Source organism: Hippoglossus stenolepis, chromosome 2 (genome assembly GCF_022539355.2).
Source record: "Hippoglossus stenolepis isolate QCI-W04-F060 chromosome 2, HSTE1.2, whole genome shotgun sequence".
Classification (NCBI taxonomy): Eukaryota; Metazoa; Chordata; class Actinopteri; order Pleuronectiformes; family Pleuronectidae; genus Hippoglossus; species Hippoglossus stenolepis.
This window is the reverse complement of record NC_061484.1, coordinates 9695500-9721548: the sequence shown is the minus strand read 5'-3', so window position 1 is coordinate 9721548 and position 26049 is coordinate 9695500. Positions and strand designations below refer to the sequence as shown.

General features: G+C 41.9%; 4 protein-coding genes across 5 annotated transcripts; 2 read left to right on the top strand and 2 right to left on the bottom strand.

Moving 5' to 3' along the window:
- Positions 1 to 174: 174 nt before the first annotated feature.
- On the top strand, positions 175 to 4244 carry pgam1b (phosphoglycerate mutase 1b). Its single transcript, XM_035171731.2, has 4 exons — positions 175 to 572; positions 1697 to 1971; positions 2087 to 2267; positions 3610 to 4244. The coding sequence occupies exons 1-4, from the start codon at positions 434 to 436 to the stop codon at positions 3777 to 3779; spliced, it is 765 nt and encodes a 254-aa protein (XP_035027622.1). The 5' UTR covers positions 175 to 433; the 3' UTR covers positions 3780 to 4244.
- A 672-nt stretch (positions 4245 to 4916) lies between these two features.
- Positions 4917 to 10260, top strand: exosc1 (exosome component 1). The gene is made up of 8 exons (XM_035171898.2): positions 4917 to 5009; positions 6385 to 6500; positions 6763 to 6837; positions 6948 to 7036; positions 7314 to 7347; positions 7463 to 7513; positions 8305 to 8389; positions 9239 to 10260. The coding sequence occupies exons 1-8, from the start codon at positions 4982 to 4984 to the stop codon at positions 9343 to 9345; spliced, it is 585 nt and encodes a 194-aa protein (XP_035027789.1). The 5' UTR covers positions 4917 to 4981; the 3' UTR covers positions 9346 to 10260.
- Positions 10258 to 15897, bottom strand: knop1 (lysine-rich nucleolar protein 1). Of its 2 annotated transcripts, XM_035171614.2 has the most exons (6): positions 15437 to 15524; positions 14512 to 14566; positions 12777 to 13908; positions 12351 to 12422; positions 12007 to 12075; positions 10258 to 11136 (listed from the first exon to the last, which is right to left on the bottom strand). In XM_035171614.2, exons 3-6 carry the CDS (start codon positions 13872 to 13874, stop codon positions 10831 to 10833), a joined length of 1545 nt encoding a protein of 514 aa, XP_035027505.2. In that variant the 5' UTR covers positions 13875 to 13908; positions 14512 to 14566; positions 15437 to 15524; the 3' UTR covers positions 10258 to 10830. The 2 variants fall into 2 exon arrangements, with proteins under 2 accessions (XP_035027505.2, XP_035027515.2); XM_035171624.2 differs by lacking the exon at positions 14512 to 14566 and having other exon boundaries at positions 15437 to 15897.
- A 154-nt stretch (positions 15898 to 16051) lies between these two features.
- Positions 16052 to 25404, bottom strand: gprc5bb (G protein-coupled receptor, class C, group 5, member Bb). Its single transcript, XM_035171667.2, has 5 exons — positions 25282 to 25404; positions 22926 to 23122; positions 20841 to 21951; positions 18565 to 18677; positions 16052 to 18462 (listed from the first exon to the last, which is right to left on the bottom strand). Exons 2-5 carry the CDS (start codon positions 22932 to 22934, stop codon positions 18418 to 18420), a joined length of 1278 nt encoding a protein of 425 aa, XP_035027558.1. The 5' UTR covers positions 22935 to 23122; positions 25282 to 25404; the 3' UTR covers positions 16052 to 18417.
- Positions 25405 to 26049: the final 645 nt, after the last annotated feature.

Here is a 26049-nt window from a genome sequence, read left to right as displayed (position 1 = left end):
TGTTAGAGTTAACCCCATCTTTAAAACGTGTAATAACATTTTTACAGTCAAATGTCACACTAAGATTAGATTTAAACAACATATAATGTAAAAGTAGTCAGTGTGCATGACGCACGGTGTTGGTGGACGTGAGCCAGTGCGCATCCTCCTGCCTCCTCCTCCCGGCGCGCACAGCTCGCCCTCTCATTGGCTGAAAACAGCAGGAAGAAGAGCGCTCGGGTCGCGAGATCTGTCAAGTTCAACCAGAATCAGTCAACTCCACAAAGCCACCGAGAGTATCAGATCATCCAGTACACTGCGCCCGCGTCTCCGTGCCTGTCTGTGCTGTGCCCGCGGAGTCAGGTCAAATCTGCGGACGTCGCTGACGCATTGCAGGAAGAGTCTCTCACCCCAACGTCTCCGGAAATCCACCGCAGAGGACATCGGTGTGAGGATGGCCGTGTACAAGCTGGTCCTGATCCGCCACGGAGAGAGCTGCTGGAACCAGGAGAACCGCTTCTGTGGCTGGTTCGACGCGGATCTGAGTGAGACCGGAGAGCATGAGGCCAAGAGAGGAGGACAGGCTCTGAAAGGTAGAGCCGAAACAGATCACACATCCCGGGGCCTAATCGGGCGTTCACTCGGTGTTTGGATTTAAGCTGCTGCGAGTCTGGTGCTTATGCAACTGAGCAGGGTGAGGAAACAGGTAGAGGAGGGCCACTGCGACACAAGAGAAGCAGCTGCAGGGACAGAGAGTGAGCATGGGATCTGTCATTGTGCTTGTCCTGCCATAATGGACTTCTGTTAGTATTTGAAATAAAACTACTGCTGTTGTCACGTATTTCCGGGAGAATGTAGATGCTGCAAAAAGCCTGATGAGACATCTGTCAGTCTGGCACAGATCTCTGTCCCCCTGCTGGGCCTGTTTACTCCCGAGCCCAGAATAACCATCCTCATTTTATACAGAACGGGCTCGATTTGTCTTTGGATTCCCTACTCACATATTCTACCGGTACTGGCAACAACTCCTCCATTTCAGTTGTTTTTGCTGCTCCCTTCATTTCTATCAGACATTATCTTATGTACAAATACTATAAACATTAACACACTTCTCCATTATCTTGTAAATACAGTTATTGTTGTTGATGTGTTCCGCAACACGTCGTGGCATCTATTGCATTGTCCTGGGAGAGGGATCACTCACATGTGGCTCTCTCTGAGGTTTCTACGTTTTTCCTTACCCTTGTTGAGGGTTAAGAACAGAGGATGTTGCACCTTGTTAAGCCCTATGAGACAAATTGTGATTCGTGAATATGGGCTATACAATTTGATTGATTAATGAGTTATATCAAGTCATATTTATTCATATAGCAGATCAAAAACAACAGGAGTTGAGCTAAAGTGCTTTGTAATTATGGCAAAGGAAAATAATGCAAGTATGAATTAAAAGGATAAGAAGTGTAATGATGAGAAAAACAGTAAAATAATAATAATTTAGAAATAAATAACTAAACCTTGGACATGAACAGAATTATTAGACAGAATCAGGCTAAAGTAAAATCAGGACAAAAAAGCTAGTAGTAATTTAAGCTAACTCTAACTCTTTCCTCTTTGCAACAAAAATAAATTTGATGTTTATATTAGTTAACTCTCACCCTTTGTCTAAAATGCTAATAATATACCATCTTTTTCATGTCCTCTCCCTGATTCGCCACAGATGCTGGCTATGAATTTGATATTTGCTACACCTCTGTTCTGAAGAGGGCCATCCGCACCCTGTGGTTTGTCCTGGACAGCATCGACCAGATGTGGCTGCCCGTCAACCGGACCTGGCGTCTCAATGAGCGCCACTACGGTGGCCTGACGGGGCTAAACAAGGCTGAAACAGCAGCCAAACATGGAGAAGCTCAGGTCAAGATCTGGAGGCGCTCTTTTGACACCCCTCCCCCTGCTATGGAGGAGGAGCATGACTTCTATCAGGCCATAAGCAAGGTGACACACAGTGAAACATTGTGTCTTTCCCTCGTAACAAATGCAGACATCTTAATTACATCAGTGTAGGCCCAGTTACATAATGCTTCAACATTAACTCTGTCTTCTGTTGTAGGACCGTCGTTACTCCGACCTAACGGAGGACCAGCTTCCCTCCTGTGAGAGTCTGAAGGACACCATCGCCCGGGCGTTGCCTTTCTGGAACGATGAGATCGTTCCGCAGATCAAAGACGGAAAGAGGGTGCTGATTGCTGCCCACGGCAACAGTCTCAGAGGCATCGTCAAGCATCTCGAGGGTAAGAGAGCGGAGACGTGTTCATCCCCTTTTTAAAACTCAAATTGGAAAATTGGCAGTGATTGATAACCTTAGTATTACTCAATACTGCATTTATTTAATGCATTTTTACAAAACACAGTATCTTTGCTTCACCTGGGGCAGGCACAAGTTTGTGACCCTCACTGATTGATTTTTTTCTTATCGCTGTCGGTGACTTATACTTGTTAGTATTTCATATCTGACAGTCTCATATAAACCAACGTTTCTTTATACAAAACTATTGATTCTAATGCAGATCTAGCTACTTTTATGCAGGTTCAAGGGTTGATTTAGTTACATTAATGCATTATCCAGTATAATTGGCTGATACTCAGCCCTGCAAAAGGATGTGATGTGGATTCATAAATAAACAATTAGCAGAGCAATCATAGTCTGCAAATGATGATACGGTACAACAATAATGACTTTTCCATTTCAATACTACTCTTTCTGTTGGCTGATTTTGCCCTTTGGCAGAATTTAAGTTGAACAAAGATGAAATCTGCCCAGTGAGTTTACCCGATCTGGCCAGGAAATCACACCCAAATATGGATGCTTGAACTGGACTTGTGTGTGCCGGTGTATCAAAACATTCTTGGCGTGTCCAACTTCAGCTTTTTTTTAATAAGGGCGGGACTAGCTGGTGACGATGATTACAGAGATCCTCTGTGCACCAGACTCTCTCATTATGGTTCAGCCATGGTCGGTCTACGCAGCCCACGAAGGAGGTGGTCTTCACAGGCCAGGTAGACAACATCCTCCGAAGGAATGCGGCCCCTGAGTCACTGTTTCCAAACATCAAAATTTCTGCCCATCTAAATTAAATGCTACCCCAGAGTTTCAAACTAAAATGGGGCCAGCAACATTTCCAAATGTCTCCATTTTAGCATCTCTAAAACCCCAGAATAGTGTGGACGCAAGGCCTATCCGTATCAGAGTGGATGCATTTTCAAATGAAAACATAGTAGCATGGATGTTGACTAGCTCCACAGGAGACAAAAACATTCACTGAGCAGGGGAGTGATGTGACTGAAGCTTTACAGCTGGAGGGTAAAGGGAAATGGAGTGTGACTGTAGAATAATGCTTAAAGGAATAACTGTAAAAGTGGGCTTGATGTTGGATAGTTTAAAACATGATCCTGTGATGTTTGTATGAAATTAATTGAGCTTTGTGGGCGTGTTTCACGGTGCCATCATACCTAGCTAGCAACAGCGGTCGACACCTCAATTCCTTTTGCTTCAATCTGTAGATGCATGAAAAGTATTTAGCATTCGCGCATGGATGGATTGTAAACTCAGAATATCCTGTTGTTGCTTCCCAGGGATGTCGGAGGAGGCAATCATGGAGCTGAACTTGCCTACAGGCATCCCCATTGTCTATGAGCTGGACAAGAACCTGAAGCCTACAGGACCCATGCAATTCCTGGGAGACGAGGAGACGGTCAAGAAGGCCATGGCGGCTGTGGCTGCTCAGGGCAAAGCCAAGAAATAGACTCATCCTTTCTCCGGGGGATTAGAGTACAGTTCAATGATGTGCTGTTTAGTTATCAAGTTAAAACAAGGTCATTTACTGTGTGTGTCATCTCAGACTCGCATAGACACAATGTGCACTTTATTGAACAGAAATCTGATGATTGGTTTGATTGGTCTTTATCTTTTGACATTCTGAAACACACATTTCATCATTAGGCTATGAGTATCACACGTTATATGGTTTAAGCACTGACCAAAAATTGCAAATAGGGACCAGCGAATAGGAGCTAAGTTACTAACCTTGCACAGTCATCCCAAGAATTCCTTCCTAATGTATGACCTGTGTAGGTGAAACTCAATGGGAACAGTTTAACATATAAAGTAACACTGGCTGTTGTCAAAGGGGCAAGTTGATGTGCTCTGCACTGCTGAATTTTGTTTGTTGTGGCATTGTGCGAAAAAGAATAAATGTTGTGAGCCATAATGTGATGAATTCAGTGTCCGATATTTTTTCAGCATAGCTGTCCACTCTTGAAAATACTAGTAACTATATTAGTTTTAACGCTGGTGACCTGGACAGGGTTTACCCCGCCTCTTGCCCAATATGAGCTAGGACTGGCTCCAGCTTAACACCTGCAAGAAATTAGGACCTACATTTATAAAAATATATATATTATTACCTTATTGAAACACACAGAAAGCACACACGCATAGTCAGGGACAATATAAATATAGTCAAACAGATAAAACTGATATTAGTACAAATATTTAAACAATAAAAACGTGAAAATAAAATGATAAATAACAATGAAGGAAACAAAATCAAATAAATATTATAAAATAGGAGTTACATGTAGCATATTTTCATTCTTTCTTTTTTGAAATATACAGAAAAATGATATACACATACAAAACTCTGACGGAGAGAATATAGGTATAATCAGGGACAATATAAATATAGTCAGATGAAAGGGCGATATTTAGATAATATAAATAAAACACATAGAAAACATTAAGTTAATTAATAAATAACAATGAATGAAACAAAACCAAATAAAAGTTGGGAGTTGCATGTTGTGTACCATGTGACCTCGTGTGTGCCTCTCCCAACATGGCGGACCGAGCCGTCATCGCTTCCTTTCAGCGTGGGAACAGCCAATCAGGATCTACTCGAGCCCTACGCCTCAGCCAATCAGCGGACAGGCTGCTCTTCGCGAAAACATGTCGCCCATGAAGCTGTGTGTACCAGGTGAGCTCCGCTAACTTTAGCTTTAGCAGCACACAGGATGTACTTACACTTCACTTTAGACTTCTCTCGGTATGTTCGGCTCTTGCTGGCTGCTTGTAGTCGTCGCTGTGTTCTGCGGAAGTTGTGTTAAACCTAATTCTGCTGCAGTTTAAACCACGTGAATCGTTTCCAGCTGCCATGTGTGAGATGAGCTTTAGCCCCAAGCGGCTCGAACGTCCCTGTTTAACTTCTCTGTGGTTGAACGTGGGGGTAAACATATAGATATATGTGTGTGTGTTTCTGGGTTATTACTTCAGGTTTATAATTATTTAACGGTGAAGGGATGTGTTCACCTTTTACTTTCCACGGTAGGTTTCATCCTGCAGCCCTGCCCATCGCCTGGGGCAGGGCAGCAGCATTCCTTCTCTCACTTGTTTTCCCTCACACACCTTGTTTTATATTATTGTGTAGTAGCAGTAGTAGTAGTGAATGTAAACACAAGTGTTACCCACCGGAGCATTCACAAGTGTGTTTGTGTGGGTCTGGACAGTTGTTGCTCTTGATCCTAATGTGCAAAGTGGGGGAAGCGAACCGGTCAGCATCTCTAATGATAATTAAAGTGAGTGTACATGCAGATACATCCAGGGTTTCCTCTGTGGAGGCCGATCCTGACATGAATCCATCATTTCAGTGAGCTGATGATGGTCAAAAATAAACTAATAGTCTCTCAATCTCCCTATAAATATTAGTTTTTCCTCACAGAAGTGTATTATTTGATGTCCCTATTTGTCCTCCCTTTAAATATGTATAGCGTGCTTTTTTGTTTTATGTTTGTGCACCAAACTAAAGTGTGGTTTGTAGAGATTACATGTTTTTTGTTACTGTTTGTTTGTTTGTTAGTTGGCAGTATTAAACAAAAATACTGGACCACTGATCTTGGTGAAAGGATGTGGTATGAGTCAAGGGAGAATCCAATAAATCTTGGTGCGGCTCCAGTCAGGGGGCAGCTCCAGGAATTAATTGTTTCGCTTTCTATAACATTTTCACAGATATCCAGAGAATAAATCATGGATCCTTATGAAAGAATCAGGCATAGTTAGGGGACTGATTTCTATAAGTGTGGGAAATTTGATGCAGTGTGATTGAATTTAAGGGGACTGATTGGCACTGTGTGCTCTCTACTGAGTGCCACTCTAGTTCACTTGTTTCATGCATCTATGTTGTAAATATTATTCAATTTTACCAGTCTGTGTATATTATTTTTATGTTTTTATTCCCTTTTTGTTTATGAAGTACTTTGAACTGCACTAACCTGTGAGAAAAGGTGCTATATTGATTGATGTAGTGTGTCCTGTACTGACACCACCTCTGTCTTCCTCTTCTCCTTTGTCCACAGGTGACAAACTATGCAGCATAGAAGACTGTTCTCCAGGCACAGGAGTATATCAGCGGCACGGCTACATTTACTCCTCACTAGCAGGCTACGTGCTCAGGAAAAACGAGGGAGGGCAGGTGAGGGGTGTGGCTGGTGTGGGCTGGAGAGAAGAGGTGAAAGCTGCAGAAGCTGTCGGGCATACGATGTGGGAGTGTCCATGTAAAGTTATTGCACAACCTTTGTGAATGTGACCGAAGGGAAAAGGGTTTGTTCGGAGCCTGTGATGAAATATTATCCATATTTTGTGGTCCCTTCTTCAGGCTATTTTGAGCTGCGGTGTTGAAACGGATTTTGTGTGACCGGTTTTCATTCATGCATGTGATTTATGTCATCTTCTAGTTACCTGTGATCTCAGTGGTGAGGGAAACAGAAGCACAACTGCTGCCAGATGTAGGAGCAATAGTCACCTGTAAGGTATGCAGTGGAAGCAAATAACGTCGTCTCATGTTTGACCTGTTAAGGTGATATTGATGTCTTTGATCAGAGAGGTGGTTTGTCTTGAGCATCTGCGTTTGATCACACAGGTGACCAGCATCAACCCCCGGTTCGCCAAGGTCCAGATCCTCTATGTAGGCTCCACGCCGCTCAAAGATCGCTTCAGAGGGACTATCAGGTACGTAACCTAAAAGTGATTTCATAGAGCAGCCGTGGTGTACGGTCTTAATTCTTCAAGAGCGAAATTGTTTCGTATATTTGTACAATAATTTTAATTCAATGCTCTTTATTCTTTGCATTAAACTTGCTTGTTGTACTGCAGTTGATGTGGTTGTTAATAGTTCTTGACTTGTGTTAACTTGTGTCCTGCCTGGACCTTAGTAAAAGTTATGCTTAAAACCCAAAAGTGTTGGACTGGCTTATGCCAACTGAGCTCTCTCTCTCTGACTCTGCAGAAAAGAAGATGTGCGTGCAACAGAGAAGGACAAGGTGGGTTTGAATGAATGGATTCGAAAAGCTTGACATCAGCTGTCCCTGCAGCTCCAGTTTATTTCTGAAAGTGAAATGAGAAGCTTGGCATAAATCCTTCTCTTTACTTCTGCAGGTGGAGACATACAAAAGCTTCAGACCTGGTGACATCGTCCTGGCAAAAGTGGTATCCTTCACCTGCCCCAAAAACACTGCTCATAAGCTATGACAACTATTCAGCTCAGGCATCAGCCTCTATTGTAGGGGTCATTAATCAGCAACCTGTGGTCTGGGTCCAGACGCCGTCCTATGACAGAGCTTTTCTAGCCTTTAGGCCACTAGTGTAGCAGCCGAGGAATCTCGGAGACCAATTGCATGCAATGTAAATGATCTCACATAATGCCACCCAGCCAATCAAAAACTGTGAATTCCGATGACCATTCTGAGTGGAGTCGGTGCACAGACCCAGACAGACGAAGTGAGTCAGAGGAAAGTAACTTCAAACAGCGTGCTCTAGAAAGAAAAAGGTAGACTGCAAAAACAGTTAACATTAAAACATTTTCTCAAGTTGACCACTTTATTTTAAGATGCTCATTTTTCAAAAAGCTTTGTTATGTAATTTATTCGTTAGTTGACATGAGAAAAGAGCATTTATTCTCTTTGCTTTGGATCTTTGCTTGACCCTCTATTAATTTTTATTGTTGATGTTCCTGGAATGACTCACGTACAGTCAACAAAATCACATCAAAAGAAGTCTCACAAACTGATTTCTGGAAGTGTTTTTTTATTAAAAGTGGTTTCAGGACAGATGCGCATTTTCAGTTTAGTTTAAACCCAAACTCCACTGCATTTCTTCACTATAAGTGAATTCAAAGAAAAGTGTCACCTCTAATAACGATAGGTTTGCTTCACCATCTTCGGTTTGGACATGTGTACATAGATTTTTATTTGATTTTGACCCTTAACATGTGATGTCAGATTTCTTTGGGTGATGTTCAGTCGAACTACCTGTTGACAACTGCTGAGAATGAGCTGGGAGTCGTGGTGGCACACAGTGAAGCAGGTAAAACTTGATATTTAATTTTAAAATGTTTGCTTCTGTCTCATTTCATTTCAGACATGCTTAAATGTTGCAATGTTTTAAGGAGGAAACTTCAGAGACATTTTTAGGGGAACTCTGTAGTACGAATACTGTAGTATCCGGTTCGAACACAAGGTGGTGCAAAAGTTAGTGTCAATGTAGCCAAAGAGAAAATGGTTAGTATTTTGCAGACAGCTATTGTCATTTGAACATTTTCATTGTAAGAGCTGTTTTTCAAGTACTTACCATAGCTCAAATGTAGTGATCCAGGCATTAAATAATTTAAAAAAGCAAAGTGAAGGAGACATGATGTAGGGTTAATGTTGTTTTTCTTCTGAGAGCAGAAGTGGTGAAACACATACATCTACTCAATCACAAAGTATTTACAGCATGATGAGTGCCTGCTGTAAGTGTGAGGTGTTCAGACTGTGAGGTTCACAATCTCAGAGAAAAACGTGAGGCATCAGCAGCAATACAATTTGTACTCCTTGGAGTCAGTCGTGTGTGTGCACCTCTTACAGTATATACATCTGACAGAAGTTATGTAGCTCTGCTGTATTGACAGTAAGAGGTGACGTAAGAAGCCTTCGTACATATTTCACAAGGCTGAACCCCTTAGAGCTGTGTTAAAACTCCCTTTCAGCACCTTTTGGGGACAAAAATATAAATATTATTTTTCACTTTCATTTACATTTTTTCTCACCAAATTTCAAATACAAACTATTCATTAATCTGTTATTATTTTAATCCTTTGAAATGTGTTTTCAATGAATGCAACATGCTTCTGTAATATTTTATCACATTTCTGTCACATCTTCTTTTGTTACCCAGGTGCCCAGATGGTTCCCATCAGCTGGTGCGAGATGCAGTGCCCGCGGACGCACACCAAAGAGTTCCGCAAAGTGGCACGAGTGCAGCCGGAGTATCTACAGGCATGAGAGTCCTGAAACGTCTCTCCTCCACAAGGAACACACAGCTTCCCCCCGCCATACTCCAGTCACTGTTGTCAAGTGGCCTCTCAACTCTGTTCTAGGTGTTTTCTGAGAGACTAAACAACGTGCAACTTGGTGGCTACTTCTGGTGTCAAGTCTTTCTTAAGTGTTTTTTTTGTTTTTGTTTTTTACAGCTTTCCCTGTGCACATTGTGTTATCAGTGGATTGTACCAGCTTAGAAACACTGAAGCAGCATCAGACCAAACTTTTCTATGTGACCAATATGTTGAGAAGCTAAAAGCTTTGAAATTATACTTAGATCAGGTCAGCTAAAAGATGAACTGTGTTGCTTGGTAACTGTAAGACTTGGTTAGGGCAAGAATCAGATTACACCTGAAGGCAAAGATTAAAATACATACTCTCTAACCAGAGGTCATTACAAAGGGCAGTGGCTGCATTTGGTCTGAAACGAGGAGGCTCTGATAAAAATAAGCTGCGTAGTGAGCACTGCACTTTGAAGCTTTCTGCATCTGTGGCTGACTTGACTTTCTTAAATACCTTGTCTATAAAGAAGTCTATCTCCTGAGGCCAATTTTTCATAAACCTCAGCTTTTCCAGTTACAACATGTTGACTAATGTCCACACAACAGTTTTAAAGGGAAAGTGAATGGGATTTAGAGCTTAATGTTGAAACTGACTTGGAACACAGCTCAGCTACCATGCACTGAATACTGAAGTACAACATATGATGGTCAAATATTTTTCTTTTCCAGCACATAATTGAAACTGAATCATTCTGAGCCCACAAGCGAAGAGAAATGTCTCCATATTATCTCTGACGTAAAGTGAACTTTTCTTTATTCTCTCCTCACTCTACAGCAGATGTCATGTGCAAGACTGGAATAAAATGAAACAATGAAAGCAAGTTTTTTTTTTAATACAGAATGGTTTAAGTGAGTTCATTTTGCACTCAATATGAAACTAAGTGATTTCCTCAGTAGTTTGTAAACAGATCCTTACATCTACTCGACCGACAAAAACAAGCATTTCTCCCTACGCATGATTTAATATTGCCACATTTGTCACCTCCTGTGAAAATAAAATGCCGAACTATTAAATGTAACAGGTAAAATCAATGTGTCATCTGCAGATTGTAGTCACTTTTGCCATTACCAAAATAATTTGTCAAATTTAGACGAATATAAAATCTGAAATTACAAGATCGACATTTTTCACCATCACAGTGTAAACTGAGATTTGACATTGCAATACACTAAAACTGGTTCTTATCTCATATGTAATAACAGTCCAGTTCCTCAGGGAGGTTTAATATACAGCATGTACAAATGGCATTTTGTCTTGTGATTCTCAATGGCTGATAATCACATCTACACAAGTTAAAAGGTTCTCCAGTCGACCTTAGCAGAAAGCAAAGTATGATTCATAAATAAAAGTAAACATGCAAAAAAATAACTTTTGATCACACTTATATTAATCATCAAAGCGAATCGATCGACTTGTATTGATGTCAATAGAGAACTTCTTATTGGACGGTGCAGAAAACCCAAGCCCTGCCCCTTTGTTACTGAAGTCCATTCTGCGCGTGTGAGCACGCTCAAACTCTCCCAGAAGCCCTTGTTGCAGCTGCTGCTGTGCGTCTTGCCCCATCGCCAAATTTGCTCCACCAGTGCTCGCCGCAGCAGGTTGGAAGCCCTTTTTGAAGCCGCCCATCAGACGGAGGAACTTCTGCTGCTGGTCAGAGCTATCGAACCGTGCGGTGCTCCACTGACCCAAACCCTGAGGAACACCAACATTAGGTATTAGACGCTAGTTGTCATGGTAATTAAAAATCATAGTAAGTGCATTGAGAGGGGCTGCACCAATTTTACACATGAACTTCAATTTCCTTGATATGAGTAGTACAACCAAAGACTGTTTATAAAGATGGACGTGTTTCCACTTCCTCCTGATATGAAGGAGGAAGCCATCTTGTGACAATGACATCATTTGCAGCCGGAGTGTGTCGTGATCAGAGGATGGAACTAAGGTAATGAGGTCCCGCCAATATACACACAAACCAATCGTGAGTCAATCTCAGCTGTCAATCATGTTTCACACCCAACTTTATAGCACCAAATAGCTAATCAAAACCAAACTTGAGTTAAGTGTGATAAGAACTACCATAAAGGACAGAAACCTTTTTATTTAACGTGTACTCTGACTTTTTAGTTTGGCTCATGTCCTGTCCACTATCATGGAGCAGGTAGGGTTGATGACCTATACTGCAGCCAGCCTCTAGAGGGTGCTCATGGTGCTTAGACTTCACTTTTAGGAGTTGACGTGCAGCTTCATTTACAGTCTATGATTACAGCATAGAAAACTGTTGTATTGTGACAAGACAGGCGTCTGGATCTGGAAACAGAATTCTGGAAGAGCAAGTTACAGTTATTCACCTCATATCAAACATATCATCAAAATATTCATATTCGGAAATTTTACTGGGATTATTTGCAAATCGCAGCCTCTGTGGTTTTCTATGTTTTGCTGTGGTGTTGACAATTATGTTATTTAAATGCTATTTGACCCAAATACCATATTTCTGATTAACTACAACACTGGGAAAGGCTTATGGGGAAATGTCACTGTACATTTCCCGCAAATACTGACCGATGGTTTAGCTGGTTTTTCTGGTTGAGAGGCCTTGTCAATCTCCTTCTGCATCACCGGTCTTCTCTCCTGTGACAAACCAAAGCACACTTCATGCAAAGTACAGTCGTTTGGCAGAAAATAGGAGGATTTAAAAAAAACATCCATTAAATTTTTTCTTTTAATCTATATTTGTTAAATATGAAACTACAATCAGGAGGTTAATTTTAAGTGGATCAAAAAACAAGATATAATTTGTTAACTGTTGAGTCTTATAGTTGTGGTAGAAAGATTTATTTTAATAACCTTTGGACGGAGCCACCAGTTATATACGACATTATCTGTCCCAGTCAAGCCTTGTTTACCTGGTTGATGTTGATTTCATCAGTGTTTCCACTCTTCTCTGACAGAAACACCATGTCCATCTGAGGGGACGCCTGCAACACAAACACACACGGTTCACTCCTGTGCACACAGGGCTCCTGCAGGTTTCAGCCGGTTTAATTAAAGACTTTTTCACACCATATTAAATCAATAAATGTCCATCATGACAAATATTAAAGATGAAACACACTAGTGAAAACATTACCAAGATTATTTTATATTAAATTTCTTTCAATAGAGCCCTTTCACCTAAATCTTACACATTGAAACCTTTAAATGAACACTAACATAATGAAGTCCTACCTGCACATAATATTTTTATATATTTAAGACTTTTAAGACCCTGTGTTAACCCTGGCAGTGTCACGGACCTCTGATAAAACACACACACACACACAAATACTCACTTCTTCGATCTTTTTCTTTTTCTTCTTCTTCGCACCAGTTTCAACTCCAACATCTTTCTCCGTCTGTGTCACCTCAGCAGAGCTCTTCTTCTTTTTGACTTTCTTGCTTGTTGTGTCACCTGCCTCCTCATTTTCTTCACATTTGATTAATGGCCACTCTTCCTCTCCCTTTGAGCTTCCCTTTTTCCTCTTCTTTTTCTTTGGCTCTGTATCTTCTACTTCGGTGACCTCCACAGAAGCTTTTCTACCTTTTCCTTTTTTCTTTTGCTCTGTCTTCTCTTCCTCTAAAAGAATCCCACTCTCGTCCAGCATACTGTCTGTCTCTGTCTTTTTGGCTTTGCTCCTTTTGATCTCAGGTGTTACGACTCCATTTTCGGCCTTGTTCTTGTTCTTCTTTTTCACCATTACCTCCTCACCCTCAGTCCCTCCTGCTGCTGTTTCTAACTTCAGTTCATTCTCGCCCACTTCAGCTTTCTTTTTCGTTGTAGTCACTTCATCAATTGCTACAGTCGTTTCTTCCTCTGAGGTTTTCTTTTTCTTTCTTTTACTTTGCTCCTCAGTCACTTCTGTGTTTACAGACAAAATATTGTTTTTTCTTTTCTTAGCTTTCTTTGGCTCTTCTTCCTTTCCAGCCTGCTGTTCTTCTTTTTCTTCCTGTATCTTTACATTTTCAGCTTGACTTTGCACAGTATTATTCTTCACTTTCTTCTCTTTTCTTTCTTTCTTTTCCATTTCTTCTTTACCTGAACTCTGTGCAATTTCCACATTGTTTATATCATCTACCTGCTGCTGATTCTTCTTCTTGACTCCTTCCTTTGCCGTTTCTATGGCATCAGAACCTCCGGCATCATTCAGAGAATCATTGACATTTTTCCTCTTCTTATTTTTCCTTTCATCACCTTCATCCCTCGACTCATCTTCTATAACCACTGTCTCAACTTTTTTGCTTTTCTTCCTTTCTTTTTTCACCTCTGTTGGACTCCCATCATCGACTGTGCAGTTTTTGTTTTCAGGCACAGAGGCTTGTCCTTTCTTCTGTTTCTTCTTCTTCTTCACAAGATTCCCCTCACTCCTATCATCCTCAATCATCATTTCCATTTGTCTCTCCACAGCAACAGACCTGTGGCTTTTCCTGAAAGAGGAGAACAGTTACTGTAAGATAATACCTTTTAAACTGCAATACCAGGCGCATTGAATCTATTTCTAAGGCCCTGTTCAGACCTGGTATTAACAGCCGTCCTGAGAGATACAATCACTAGTGGAAGCGCTAAGTTCAACTGTTCACACCTAATATTAAAATGCGTCCGGAATGTGTGTCCTGTGATTGGGAACAGATCTCACATCTCCCCGCTCTGTATGCAAATAATCACACATGTCGTTTGTGTTCCCGTAGACAAAATGATTATAATTAGAGTTTACAGATGTTTCTGATGTCGCTGTGTTTGTGTGAGTGAACAAAAGAGAGAGAGGGGAGTCAGTAAGTGCAGCTGGTCAGAGGACGTCAGGTGAGCAGGTGGTTCTTCATATGTGTTCGCAAGAAGCATTTGCGTTCACACAGCGGAAAAACAATGTGTCAACGTCCCAGACTGCCTGGTCTGAGGGATGGGATCTCAGGACACATTTTGGTGCCTCCACAACTGTACGCTGCGCTGACCACTAGTGACTGGATCACTCAGGACAGATGTTGATACCAGCTGCGAATGGGGTCTACGTGCAAACAGAACAGTGCACTAACCAAGCGTTTGTGTGGCTGTCTGATCGGCGTCTTGTTGCAGGGCTAGTCGCTTAGCCTGCAAGGAATAAAAACATACATAGGTGAGCAAATTAATCAACACCGGGTGCAGTTGCTCTTTTAATGCAACAGAAAAGTTGTGCATGCATTGTTCTGCACGTCAGCCAAATTAAACATGCACACACTTGGCTTTGCAGAAAGTGCTGCTGATCTTATTTTTAGTTGTGCGTGCCTCATGATTCAATGATGCTTGGTTTTGTGTTACAGACGGAATATTCCTGCACCTCTCCGGCTTTGGCTGTTTACCTGCTCATGTAAAGCCCACTGTCACACCTACACAACCTGTATGCATGGTCAACAACTAGAGGTTCAATCCTGGAATAACCGACCAACAGTTCTGTTCTAATCCAGAGTGGGACATGTGAAGAAGTCAGCACCTGCTCGATGGTATTCTATTGGGGAATTTTGTGCAGACTTCTTGGGAACACAGATCACGTCCTGGTCCGTGTGAAACATGAAATGAACAGGGTTCTGCAAAATGAGCGCGAGGACAGAGCCAGTGTTCACAAGTAGGATCCCAGTCCCACTGCAGCAGCTCCACATGAATCCCAACATGTCGGGGTTCAGACAGGCGGCGGCTCTACACCATCGACTGGTAATGTTCGACAAGTTAGCAAGAGTAGAGTTAGCAAATCCTAGTGTGGTAACAGGGCAATGACGACATTACTCAGGAAGGACAAGTTCATTCATGGAATTCTCTTGCTAAAGCATGCTAGCTAGCTAACAGCAGCTAACGGGTAAAATCAATGAATAAGACAAACTAATCAAAAGCACAAACGCTGACACTATTTAATCACAACGACACAGTGTGTTACAGAATATAAAGTCAATGAGTGGGTTACTAACTGTGTACTCTCTAAAAACTCACGTGGAAACCCGTGGACTCTCTTGACCCGGAAGTAGTTTTTTTCCCTCGGTCGTTACTCTTAGCAACGACCCTGGTATCTGTAGCAACACGCGCGCTCTCGAGAACAAATTCCGGAGCTGTGCACGAGAGCACCTGTGCATTAGGTTGAAAAGTAAAAATCTAAATAATCATAGCATACATTAGACTTTCTATAAAGTGCACGATGAGAGAAATACTTGATTGCTTTTGTGTTTTCTGTAATAAATTTAAATAAGCCAGATTGTAATCCTGGCTCAGAGTGACTCTAAGTTAAATAGAAGGGTTGTGTATGTGTGTGTGTGTGTGTGTGTATTGTGTGTTTCATGTGGGAACCCTGGACTTATTTTCACAATCATCTTCATAGAAAATCACACATGGATTTTTATTACTTTGCATAATTTGTTTGTGTTTTATTCTGTAATAGCATATTTTCTAATATGTGCTGCCAAAGAGGTGTTCCCTATGTTTTCTCTATTTGCTGGTATTTTCTTTAAAAAAAGAACCTTTATTCTATTAATAGCTGTTACTCCCTATAGTAGAGTGGATCCATGAAGGAAATGAGGCTGAAGGAAGATCAGTTCAATGACCAGACAGTCGTTAACAGAAGAAGTGCACCGATGTATTAGCCACTTTGTGCAAATCACATAACAGACATTCATATTATGCTGCCAGAAAACAGTGGCAGTGCCATCATCATATGAGCATCTCCAAAAAGTAACACAAGTGCTTCTTCATATTTGAATATTCACACAATTAAAACTCTGCTTTATAGGATTGTTACATAAAATTATTTGATGATAATATTTTCAAATTACAATATCAGAGCACACGCCTGTACACAACAGCAAAGTTGTTGACAACTTGGTTACTCAGTAAAGTGTTACAGCGAGAAGGAATGCTCACAACATGAACATGGTGACTGCTCTTTAAATTGTATTGTAACCATATGCATTGTCTTGCTCAAAAGAAGGAAACTGCAACTCTCCAGTCAAATATGCAGGGATTTTTAGCCAAACTTTGCAAATATCAGAAACACAAAACGTTTGCAGTTAAAGTCACAGTAATGGCATGTTTTCGCTGTATTTGATAGAAATTTAAATGAAAGGAGATACTAAATCCCAAAACATGTGAGATGCTGCCATTAGATTGAGGAAATTGTCTGAAAAGCTCATGGTGTTAATGATTTCAGGGAAAACACACTGACACTTCTTGACAAAACATCCCAAACTCAAGGTCTATTTAGCAAATTTGACCAAACTTTAAAACGTATCACATGACCTTCCTCTGCAGATAGGATTTACCCTTTGTCATTAAATTGTAGATATTTAAAATGGCCATAATATCCTTTTCAGGTGTTCCTTTCCTTTAGTGTGTCTTCTAAGTTACAGAGGCCAAAGTCTGTGGCAAAGGTATTTACCTCTATGCCAGAGAACTTAGCTCCTGAAGTGCCTAAAATTCCTGGGTTGCATTCCTGGCTTGTTTACAGTAAAGTACCTGTGTTACCAGGTAACATGTTTATCTGCCTACTAACTTGGCTCAACATGATTGTTGCCATTGCTGCAGTTGAGTTTACAGCTCATCACTATGAGCGGCTGACCAATTTCAAAAGAGTTGGCCTGCCGACCAATCAGAGCAGACTGAGCTTTTTGGGAGGTGGGCCAAAAGCTAGATGTAGCATTTCAGACAGAGTATGAGAAGAGGCACTGCAGCAATATCTATGGTATGTAACAAATATAAATACTTTGACCATCACAGCATGTAAACTTGTTATTGTAGACCCCCAAATTAAAATGACGAATCTTTAAATGGCTGAAATATGGGCACTTTTGATTTTCCATTTTGGATTGTTTTGTCAACTGTCAATAATCTGCTTTGAAACTCAACACAAAAAACGTTATTTTCTCCAATATATATGTATAAATATATATCAAAATTTTAGAAAACATTCAAAATACATTAAATCTGACAAAAATACAGGACCTTTAAACTGTACTTCCACATGCATCTCAAATATCACAATGCCCAGACAAGATCAGCGCTAATAAAGTGCAAAATCACATTCTCCAGCAGTAACCCCTATACTACAGAGTAGCTATTGCAGTATTAAATGGCTTTTTAAGATATGCTTATAAAAAAAACTAGATTTCCTATAGATTCATCTTAAACCTTATAAATCACTTGAAAATCCCCCAGACACCGGCACTAGCTGTTAAATACATGACATTTATCAAGAGGCCCAGTGAAATGTACCAAACGGCCGATAGCACTGAGAATAGAATGGAGGAGAGAAACACTGTGGAAGTCCTTTTTTCAGTGTGAAACACTGAGGCCAAGCAAGCTTTGTGGGCGTATGCAGGAAATTTACATAAACGTCCTGACAGGTTTCTTTCTTAGGTGTAGCCTCATTCCAAACAGAAAGAGAAGGACATTTTTTACTAAGTAAGTAACCCCGATGATCAGGAAGGTAACAAGTAACAGCGCTGGATTAGCACTGCTCAAGCAAAATGTTCTCTTAACTACATTCAAATCCTCCTGTTATCATAACTCTGCCCCTGTCTCATTCAGTGTCACACTGGACACTGAGTTTTGATACATTAAACATTAGCCCTGTTTCTACACCTCTCATCAAAGTATTGCACCTGAAACGCAGTCACTTAGGGAGGAAATGTCCTTAACTATGGAAGCCACAACACTTTCTCTTCCCTCCCTTTTGATTTCATGTCCAGTGATTAAAGTTATTTGATCAAAAGGCAATCAAGAAAATTCAAGCACAAATACTATTACAATTTGTTTTTAAAATGTCAAATTCATACACGTGAGCAGAAACACAAATACATTAAAGATATTTAGCTCCTATCAAATCCAATGTGATGTCTTTAATATTTCCATCTTCTCGTCAGGCAACATCAAATTCCTCATCACAAGAGTGACTCAGATATATCCTCTTCAAGCCGTGTCCGACATTACCATAACCGGCGTCCAGTGTAGTTAATTGGGGCTGTGGGCATCTACGAGAGAGGGAGGCAGAAAAACAAAGGCCCATTGAGTTAAGTTATTGAGTGATTAAGAGAGGCTGACACACACAGAGGGAGTATTTCTGCCCAACTTACCGTGCCACCGTTCATGACCAGAGCCATCTCAGTGGGTTGGTACACATGACCTCTGAAGGCTATGCCAGGACGCACACTCCCTTGGCTGCTGTGGTACGTTCCACTCCGGAGAGCTGACAGATCAACCGAGACACAGCACACAAGTTAAATGTGTCACATCTCCAAAATTATAATCATTCCAGCATGTACAATACCCACTTTGATAGATGTGCTGTGCTCCTGAGACAATCATTCACATACTGAAGTATGATTTTCCCAGCAGCTGGGTAACTCAGATAATGTGACAGGAAGTCTAGACATCAACATTAAGATGGTCGAAAACTATGCCAGATACAAAGTTGATCAGATAAAAGCAGTAAAAGGGCAATCAAAATAATATAATATATATTAAATAAAGTTCATAAGAAAATGATAAGAAGACGATAAAACAGGCGACATGAATGTCCCTTTTATTTTCCCCATAGGCAAAGTTAACTGCCCTGAACGACAGCAGGAAACTGCCCTGAATGTCTCACAAGTACAAAATTAAACATCGCATTAGGAAATATCTGGTTCTTTGGTGAAAGGATAAACGTACACATTACATAGATATTGGCACATTGAATTTGACCTTTTATTTCCCAATATAGAGGTCAGATGCTTCAAAGACCTGATCACTAGCTGAGCAGGATGTGAGTGAATGGAGTGGCACCACCAGCAGGAAACAACGGGTCGTGTAATGAGGTAAAACTGTGTTTTTGTCTTGTTTTTCTTTTATGATATAAACACAGAATGAAACTTCATAGCCACTGTAAACCACAACTCAATAATTCTTGGTTTGAGGTGATTAAACACTAATTGCAAATACTATTTATCATTTCTGCCAGAAGATTCCCCATAAATCCTACACACAGTTTTTCACATCCTGTGTCTTCTTTCCATGGCTCTTGCAAGTATTCCGACAAAAGCTCATTAATCGCTTACTCTACTGCAGAGATTCTAGAGACAAGGAGGCTGAGACATGGCTTACACCACATAATCCATGAGAAAAAGTATCAGATACTCTAACGTCGTCCTTTTAAACAAAAAATAAATCCTCCCATGCCTTTGCTTACACTGTGTTACATGACTTTCCTCTCTCACTCCATCATTGCCTCCTCCTCAGTCAGCTGAACAAATGTCAACCTCCTGGAGTCTGCTTTCCTGGAAGACACTCTTTATGATTTCTTTCTGCCACCTCCTCCACTCTTTGTTTGTCCCGGTTCCTCATAGTTTAGCTCCTCATCTGTGCTTTTGGCTTCGTAATAAATACAGAGAGCTGCTGTCAAAATGAGTCATAAATCTTCCTGCGGGGAATTACACAAGGTTTAATTGGATTTTGGATAGTGTACAGTGGCTAGAAGTGAGCAACACTCTGCTGTAAGGAAACCTTTAATACACTTGTGGCAGGGCATTGATGTGATCGACAACTTGCAAGTTGAACAGGGCATTGATCTGCATTTGATGGTTTGAAAGGTTCATACCATTCAGTTATATTCAAATTTGATTCATAATTACATTTAATCTTCACCTGCACCAAGGAGGTAATGCTTTTGTTTGAGTTAGTTTGTTTCTCCGTATAGTAGTTAGCAGGATTACACAAATACTTATGGATGGATTACCATAAAACCTGCTGGAAGGATGTGATACTGGTCAGGGAAGAACCCATCAGATTTTGGTGTGGATCTGGAGTGCTTCACTTTTTTTAAATATTGCGATTTATGGTTTTTCAATGTTTTTGTTGATTTCCCACAGAATAATTCATGGATCTTGGGGGCTGATATTTATGAGCGTCTACAATTTGGTGCAGATCTAAATAAAAATCTGGATCTAGTGAATTTAAATGTGGTTTAACATGGGATGGTTACATTTTAGCTAGTTGTTCATGCTCTTGTCAAACGTGTATGGTGAATATTTGTTTTCCTATTCACTGTCACAGACCAGTGACCTGTCAACCAATCACTTTAGACTGTAGAGTGAGGAAATTAATTCTTGAAGCATGATATCACTTTTCTTAGGTAAGGAGTTCTCTCAGTCCCTCTGTGCAAGTTGTTCCTAAAGCTCTCAATAGGAAACTCTAGGCAGGGACATTTTCAATGTAATTTGTATGTCAACACCCCTGGTCGCTATTGAAAATCACTGTAAATGAACCAGTTAACCAGAGACAAACCTTGTATACATTTTCTTTTCTACACATTTTTCATTCCTCTCTTGTAAACACTCTCTCACAAACACACACGCACACACATTTGGCTTACTTGCACTGTGCTCCTCCATAGAAAAGGTTGGTTGGTTTTCTGGGAAGGGTCGGTGAGAGCGTGCAGGGAGCTCATCTCCAAAATGTGGAGGAGGGGACGTGTGACTGGTGTCGAAGAAATCTTGCGTGATGGACTGTGGAGGATTTCGGAGACACAGGTGCGCCTCTGGAATGGCATGGAACAGCAGCAGGATCCATCCCTGAATAACCAGGGCCACCGCCAGCGCAGGCTCATCCAGCACTTTGACATCTTTCTTCCCTCCACCACCTAACCTTTCTCCTTTCCCCTTTCCCCTCAAAGCCTGGCTGCCGTAAAGATAAAACCCCAGCCAGGCCACCCACAGCAATGCTGAAGCCAGACTGGACAGGAAGAGCCACACAGCATTACACTTCCATTTCCGTTTTTCACTCTCTCCTTCTCTGTCTTCTTCATTTCCACCTCCTCCTTCGTCCCCAAACTCTCCTCCACAGAGCACTACCCCCAGAGAAAGCCCCATGGCTATGAGGAGCAGCCCCAGGGTGTAGCTGCATGTCAGAGCAAAGTCCAAAGGTGGATATTCGCAGGCCGGGTGACCCTCCCTGACAACAGTCAGCAGGACCCATTCAGCAGAGATGATGCCCTGAACCAAGGCCAAGGCCAGGCCAAGCGCTGCCAGGGTGCTGCCCGATGGGCTTGTCTTGCCAGCCACCAGCCTCCTGAGCCTCACACCCTGCACGAGCAAACTGGAGAAGCAGAGGGCAAAGAGAGGCCCCCAGAAGGCCCTGCGGACCACACAGAGCGCCTGGTTCTTCCCCACCAGGAAAGCCAGAGAGATGGAGAAAAGGCCGAGAAGCGTGCCAAGGAGCAGAAGAAGAGGCCCCATGCCGGAGCGCCTGGCGGGGTCAGAAATAGAGCGCAGCTTGACAAGCAGGAGGACAGTGATTACCAGAGAGGTGAGACCACCGCTGCAAGCCACGGCCTCCAGAACCACTCCCCAGACCGACTCCAGGTCACACAGCACTCTGTACGGAGGGTCCACATCCTCACTGCATCCCCGAGGAGGAGAAGAGGGGTGGGATGAACCATAGCCAATCAGTGATAGGAGGCAGATGATTATAGGGCTGACAGCCATCTTAGAAACACAGAGACAAAAACAAATGCAGTGATGAGAGACAGAGAAAGGGTTAAAGGAAATAAAGAGAGGTACATGTCGAGAAAGAGATAAACAAGAGGAGTGACATTGTGGAAGAAGATCCAGAGAGCAGGGAGGCAGAGATGAATGTAGATATAAATTACTTTTATTATATTAGTCTATAGAGGGTCTCCATGATGCACGACATACTGCTGAAGCAGCAGCCAACAAAATAAACCTGTTATATATTAAACATTCAAATGTTTCTACCTCTTTCAGATACACACAACACACACACTCATGTATCACAGAACAGAACTGCTTTTAGCACTGGGCAATGGTTTCCATGGGAACGGGAAACAGCGTGGGCTGACTACATTGCATACTGGGCTTTTGAGAAGTCGAGTTTCAGTAACCGCAAGCACAGAGGAACGCACGACTACACACACACTAACACATGCACACACACACAGCCATGTCTCAATGACTTCAGAGGACATTGCATTGACAAACATTCATTACCTGCAGACTAACTCTAACCTTAAAACATGTCTTTAGTTTACCATGTCATTATTAACGCCATTGGTTGTCTGCTTTTTTGTGCTCATAAGAAAAACAAGTCCTCATAGTGGGACTGTCTAAACAGATTTAGGTCCCCACAACATGGGCCACACACACACACACACACACACACACACATTGTTTAAACTTACTTCAGAGGAATCCTTATTGACATTATTACTCAGCCCCAAGATCGACATAATTTAACTATTGTTAGTAACTATAATAATTGGTAATCCTAAGTGTGAATATGTGAGGCCTGACACTCTCATTTTGGAAAATATCCTCATTTTATGCATTGGATCACACATAGACACACACACTCACACATACACACATATAATAGAATAACACAAAACATTAAAACACCATTAAAACCATTTCATTCTCGAATTAAAAAACTCCAAACTCACCTCAGACATGTTCTTGATTTGAATCTTGATTATTGAGGGTGAAGCGGCATCATACTTTTCCAGTCTGCATCACTTCAACTTGTCAAAGTGTCGCCGTAATCCCAGCTAATGAATTCCTCTCGGCAGCAGAAACAAAACAGTTTCCATTTTGCTTCTGAAAATGTCTCTAATGACGCCCTCAGTGCTCACAGCTCCCACTGTTTTGAAGTACAAAATAACAGACTTTGAGAGAACAGTAATGTCCTGCTGCTCCAGTGACACGTCCGGCTGCTCCGAGAAGAATCCACAATTATGATGCATGCCTTGATGCTTCACACACCCACATAGTCAAATATATCTTCTGTCTCCCTTTCACTCTTCTCTCTCACCGTCTCTGCCCCTCTCTCGCTCCCCCTGTCCTCCTCTCTCTATTCATTCTCTCTCCGTGTCTGTGCTTCTCTGTCCCTGCTTCGCGCTGAATGTGCGGAGGTGTCAGCAGAGATGCAATCCCAGCTTTACCTCTGTTCACCTACACTCGGGGAGTTTAATTTGCTGATGCACCTGTCTTACAAGGAAGAAGATAGGGAAAAGGTACAGCATGTAAGCTTGGCAACGTAGTGCAAATCCCATATTAGTCACCCGTTTGCACATCTCCCTGCTGTTTCCTGCCTTCGTCCTCCCACGTCTTCCTCATGCTGCTTATACAATTCTTCCTCACACCCAGAACTGTGGGTCATGTAGATTCATCTGTAATCACCAGATTTGACCACACCAATAAGAAGCCTGCTCAGCCTCCTAATGGTGTGTGTGTGTGTTGCAGAATGAAGATGGGATTTGGACAGAGAGGGGCAGATGGTCAATCCAAACACAGGTGAGCCTCGTGGCCACGTGGCCGTCCTCATAGAGAGTGTTACATAATACCCTTGAAGACGTGATTCAGCCAAGCGTCCCTTTAGAGTGCAGTTATCTCATCCCCTGGAGGGGGCGTCATGTCGGGTTAGCAAGGGACATAACATGACAAGGGGCAACAATTGTACTCGCTAATTGAGTCATTTTGTTTCACAGTACCGGAGATTGATGCTGATAGATATCAGTGAGCTCACTGACTGATAGATGTCAAACACTGGAGAAGCCAAAGCTGGTTTGTGATGAACAAATAAATTCTCAGACAAACAGATACAAGATGCAACTAAAGGTGTGCACACCTGCAGCCTTGAAGGAACAGTACATCAGCTGCAGAGAGCACAGTGCCTGAGAACATGGCAAGAACAGAGCTGCTGCACTGTTGTGTCTGCAATGTTTCTTTGATTTCCCACAGGACATGCTAGCACGAGTAATACTTTTCAAAGCAGACGTTACAGTTAGGTTCCGCTCCCACAGGCGCGACTGTGAAGCGAATATCACGGGTCAAAGTTCACGCGAAGTGCCTCGCCACAGCAAGTAAATGTTTTATTCACCTCCTCGCTATCACAAATTGGAGGTGAGAAGGTGACGGTTCACCACAGAAACATGTGCAGACATGTGACCCTTACAGTTAGGGGTTTGGGTTGAAACCCGCTGCTTGTTTCAGTTATATCACTGGAATTTACTCTTTTTGTAGCAGAAGACAGTGAAAGTCAGGCAACACATTATTATTCACTATCAAAATGAACATACTGTATATCAGTTCAAAACCAAAGATTCCCAACATCACCGGACATGAACTGTGTACCTGTTGTAAGAGGACACAGAAATACGATTCATCCGTCTGTACAATGCATCATATGGAAATTATTTGCATACAAATATGGTTGATTTAACACAGCCACAACCACAGCTGACAACCTGCTCTGGCAGTGAAGAGAGGCTAATCCAGACCTTGAGTCCTTGATATTATGTAAGCGGCACGAGCAACTGCTCTGATTGGTGATAGCAGGGGACTGACTGGAATGATGAATGCGTTTTTTTACAAGGTGCTTTAGAAGCTTATAGTCATTGCTTAATTCACCATTGTTGAGGGAAATCAGATGCATAACAATGACCACAGCAGACATTTTGAATCATTGATGCAGGAAAAGCACAAGTTTTTCTTTAAGAATAAGTCATTTCCCAAACCGAGATGCTAACCTTCTTTTTGAAAGGGAGCATTTTACACTTTCTCTTTTTAAGTGTCGGTCGGGAAAGGAATAGTTAGCTACGAAATTTGCCAGACTTTCTGTGCCGGTTGCCAGGTAACCAGTAGACACTCCAGGAAGTTAAAAGCTCAGCTGGTCTCCTGCCTCCAGTCAGTCAGCTGCTGAGGCTGCTGTTGCTTCATACTTAGCGTACAGGTATGAGAGGGTAATACATCGATAGTTAAAATAATCACTAGCTGCCATCAGCACTATTTATTACTTACAATCCAAAAGGAGCTTGAAAATCCTGACACTTAGGTGAGGTTTATCTAGTGCGTGTGTAGTCGTCTGTTCTGTTTTGTCCCTTCGTGTGTGATTGAGTCCACTGACACAAAGAAAGGCTGCAGTGGGAGACAATGGGGCAGAGAAGTGCTGACTAACTCGGGTCATCAGTCCTAATCTGGGTAATCTAGTGGTTACTATGGTCACAGTGTGACAGGACCTCGATAAGTAGGAGCCATCCCATAATCCCATCTTCATCCCACCTCAAGTCTCTTCTGACAAGACACATATAGAGTTCACAAAGGAAGTCCTCAGGGGAAAGCTCATTGGGCTGAATATACATCGCGTGTTATAGTGACTCTGCAACACCTTCCCTCACACTTACATAATGAAAGACCTTCACAGCTGGGGAGCTTTAGTTTCATCCTCTTGACCATGAGGCCGCGATGGACAAGGGGGTGAAATCATCACAGTGGGTTAGATTTGTTGTAAAGGCATGTGTGCTGTGCAGTGTGGAGTCTTTTTTTATTTCACATCTTATCTTCTGTGTTGTTGGAGAGTCGGTACGAAACGGTGCGACTCATCAAGGAAGTGGCAGTGGTGTATTGTGGGAAACCGATGCCTGCTCTCTCTTGCAGTCTGCTGGCTCTATCTGCTGTCATCTAGTTGAAAGCATCAGACCCTGGTCTCTTAAAATTAAATTTGGTCTTTAGCCAAGTACACAACCATTTGCAAGTTTTTGGACCTCTAGCAAATTTTTAAAAAAGTGA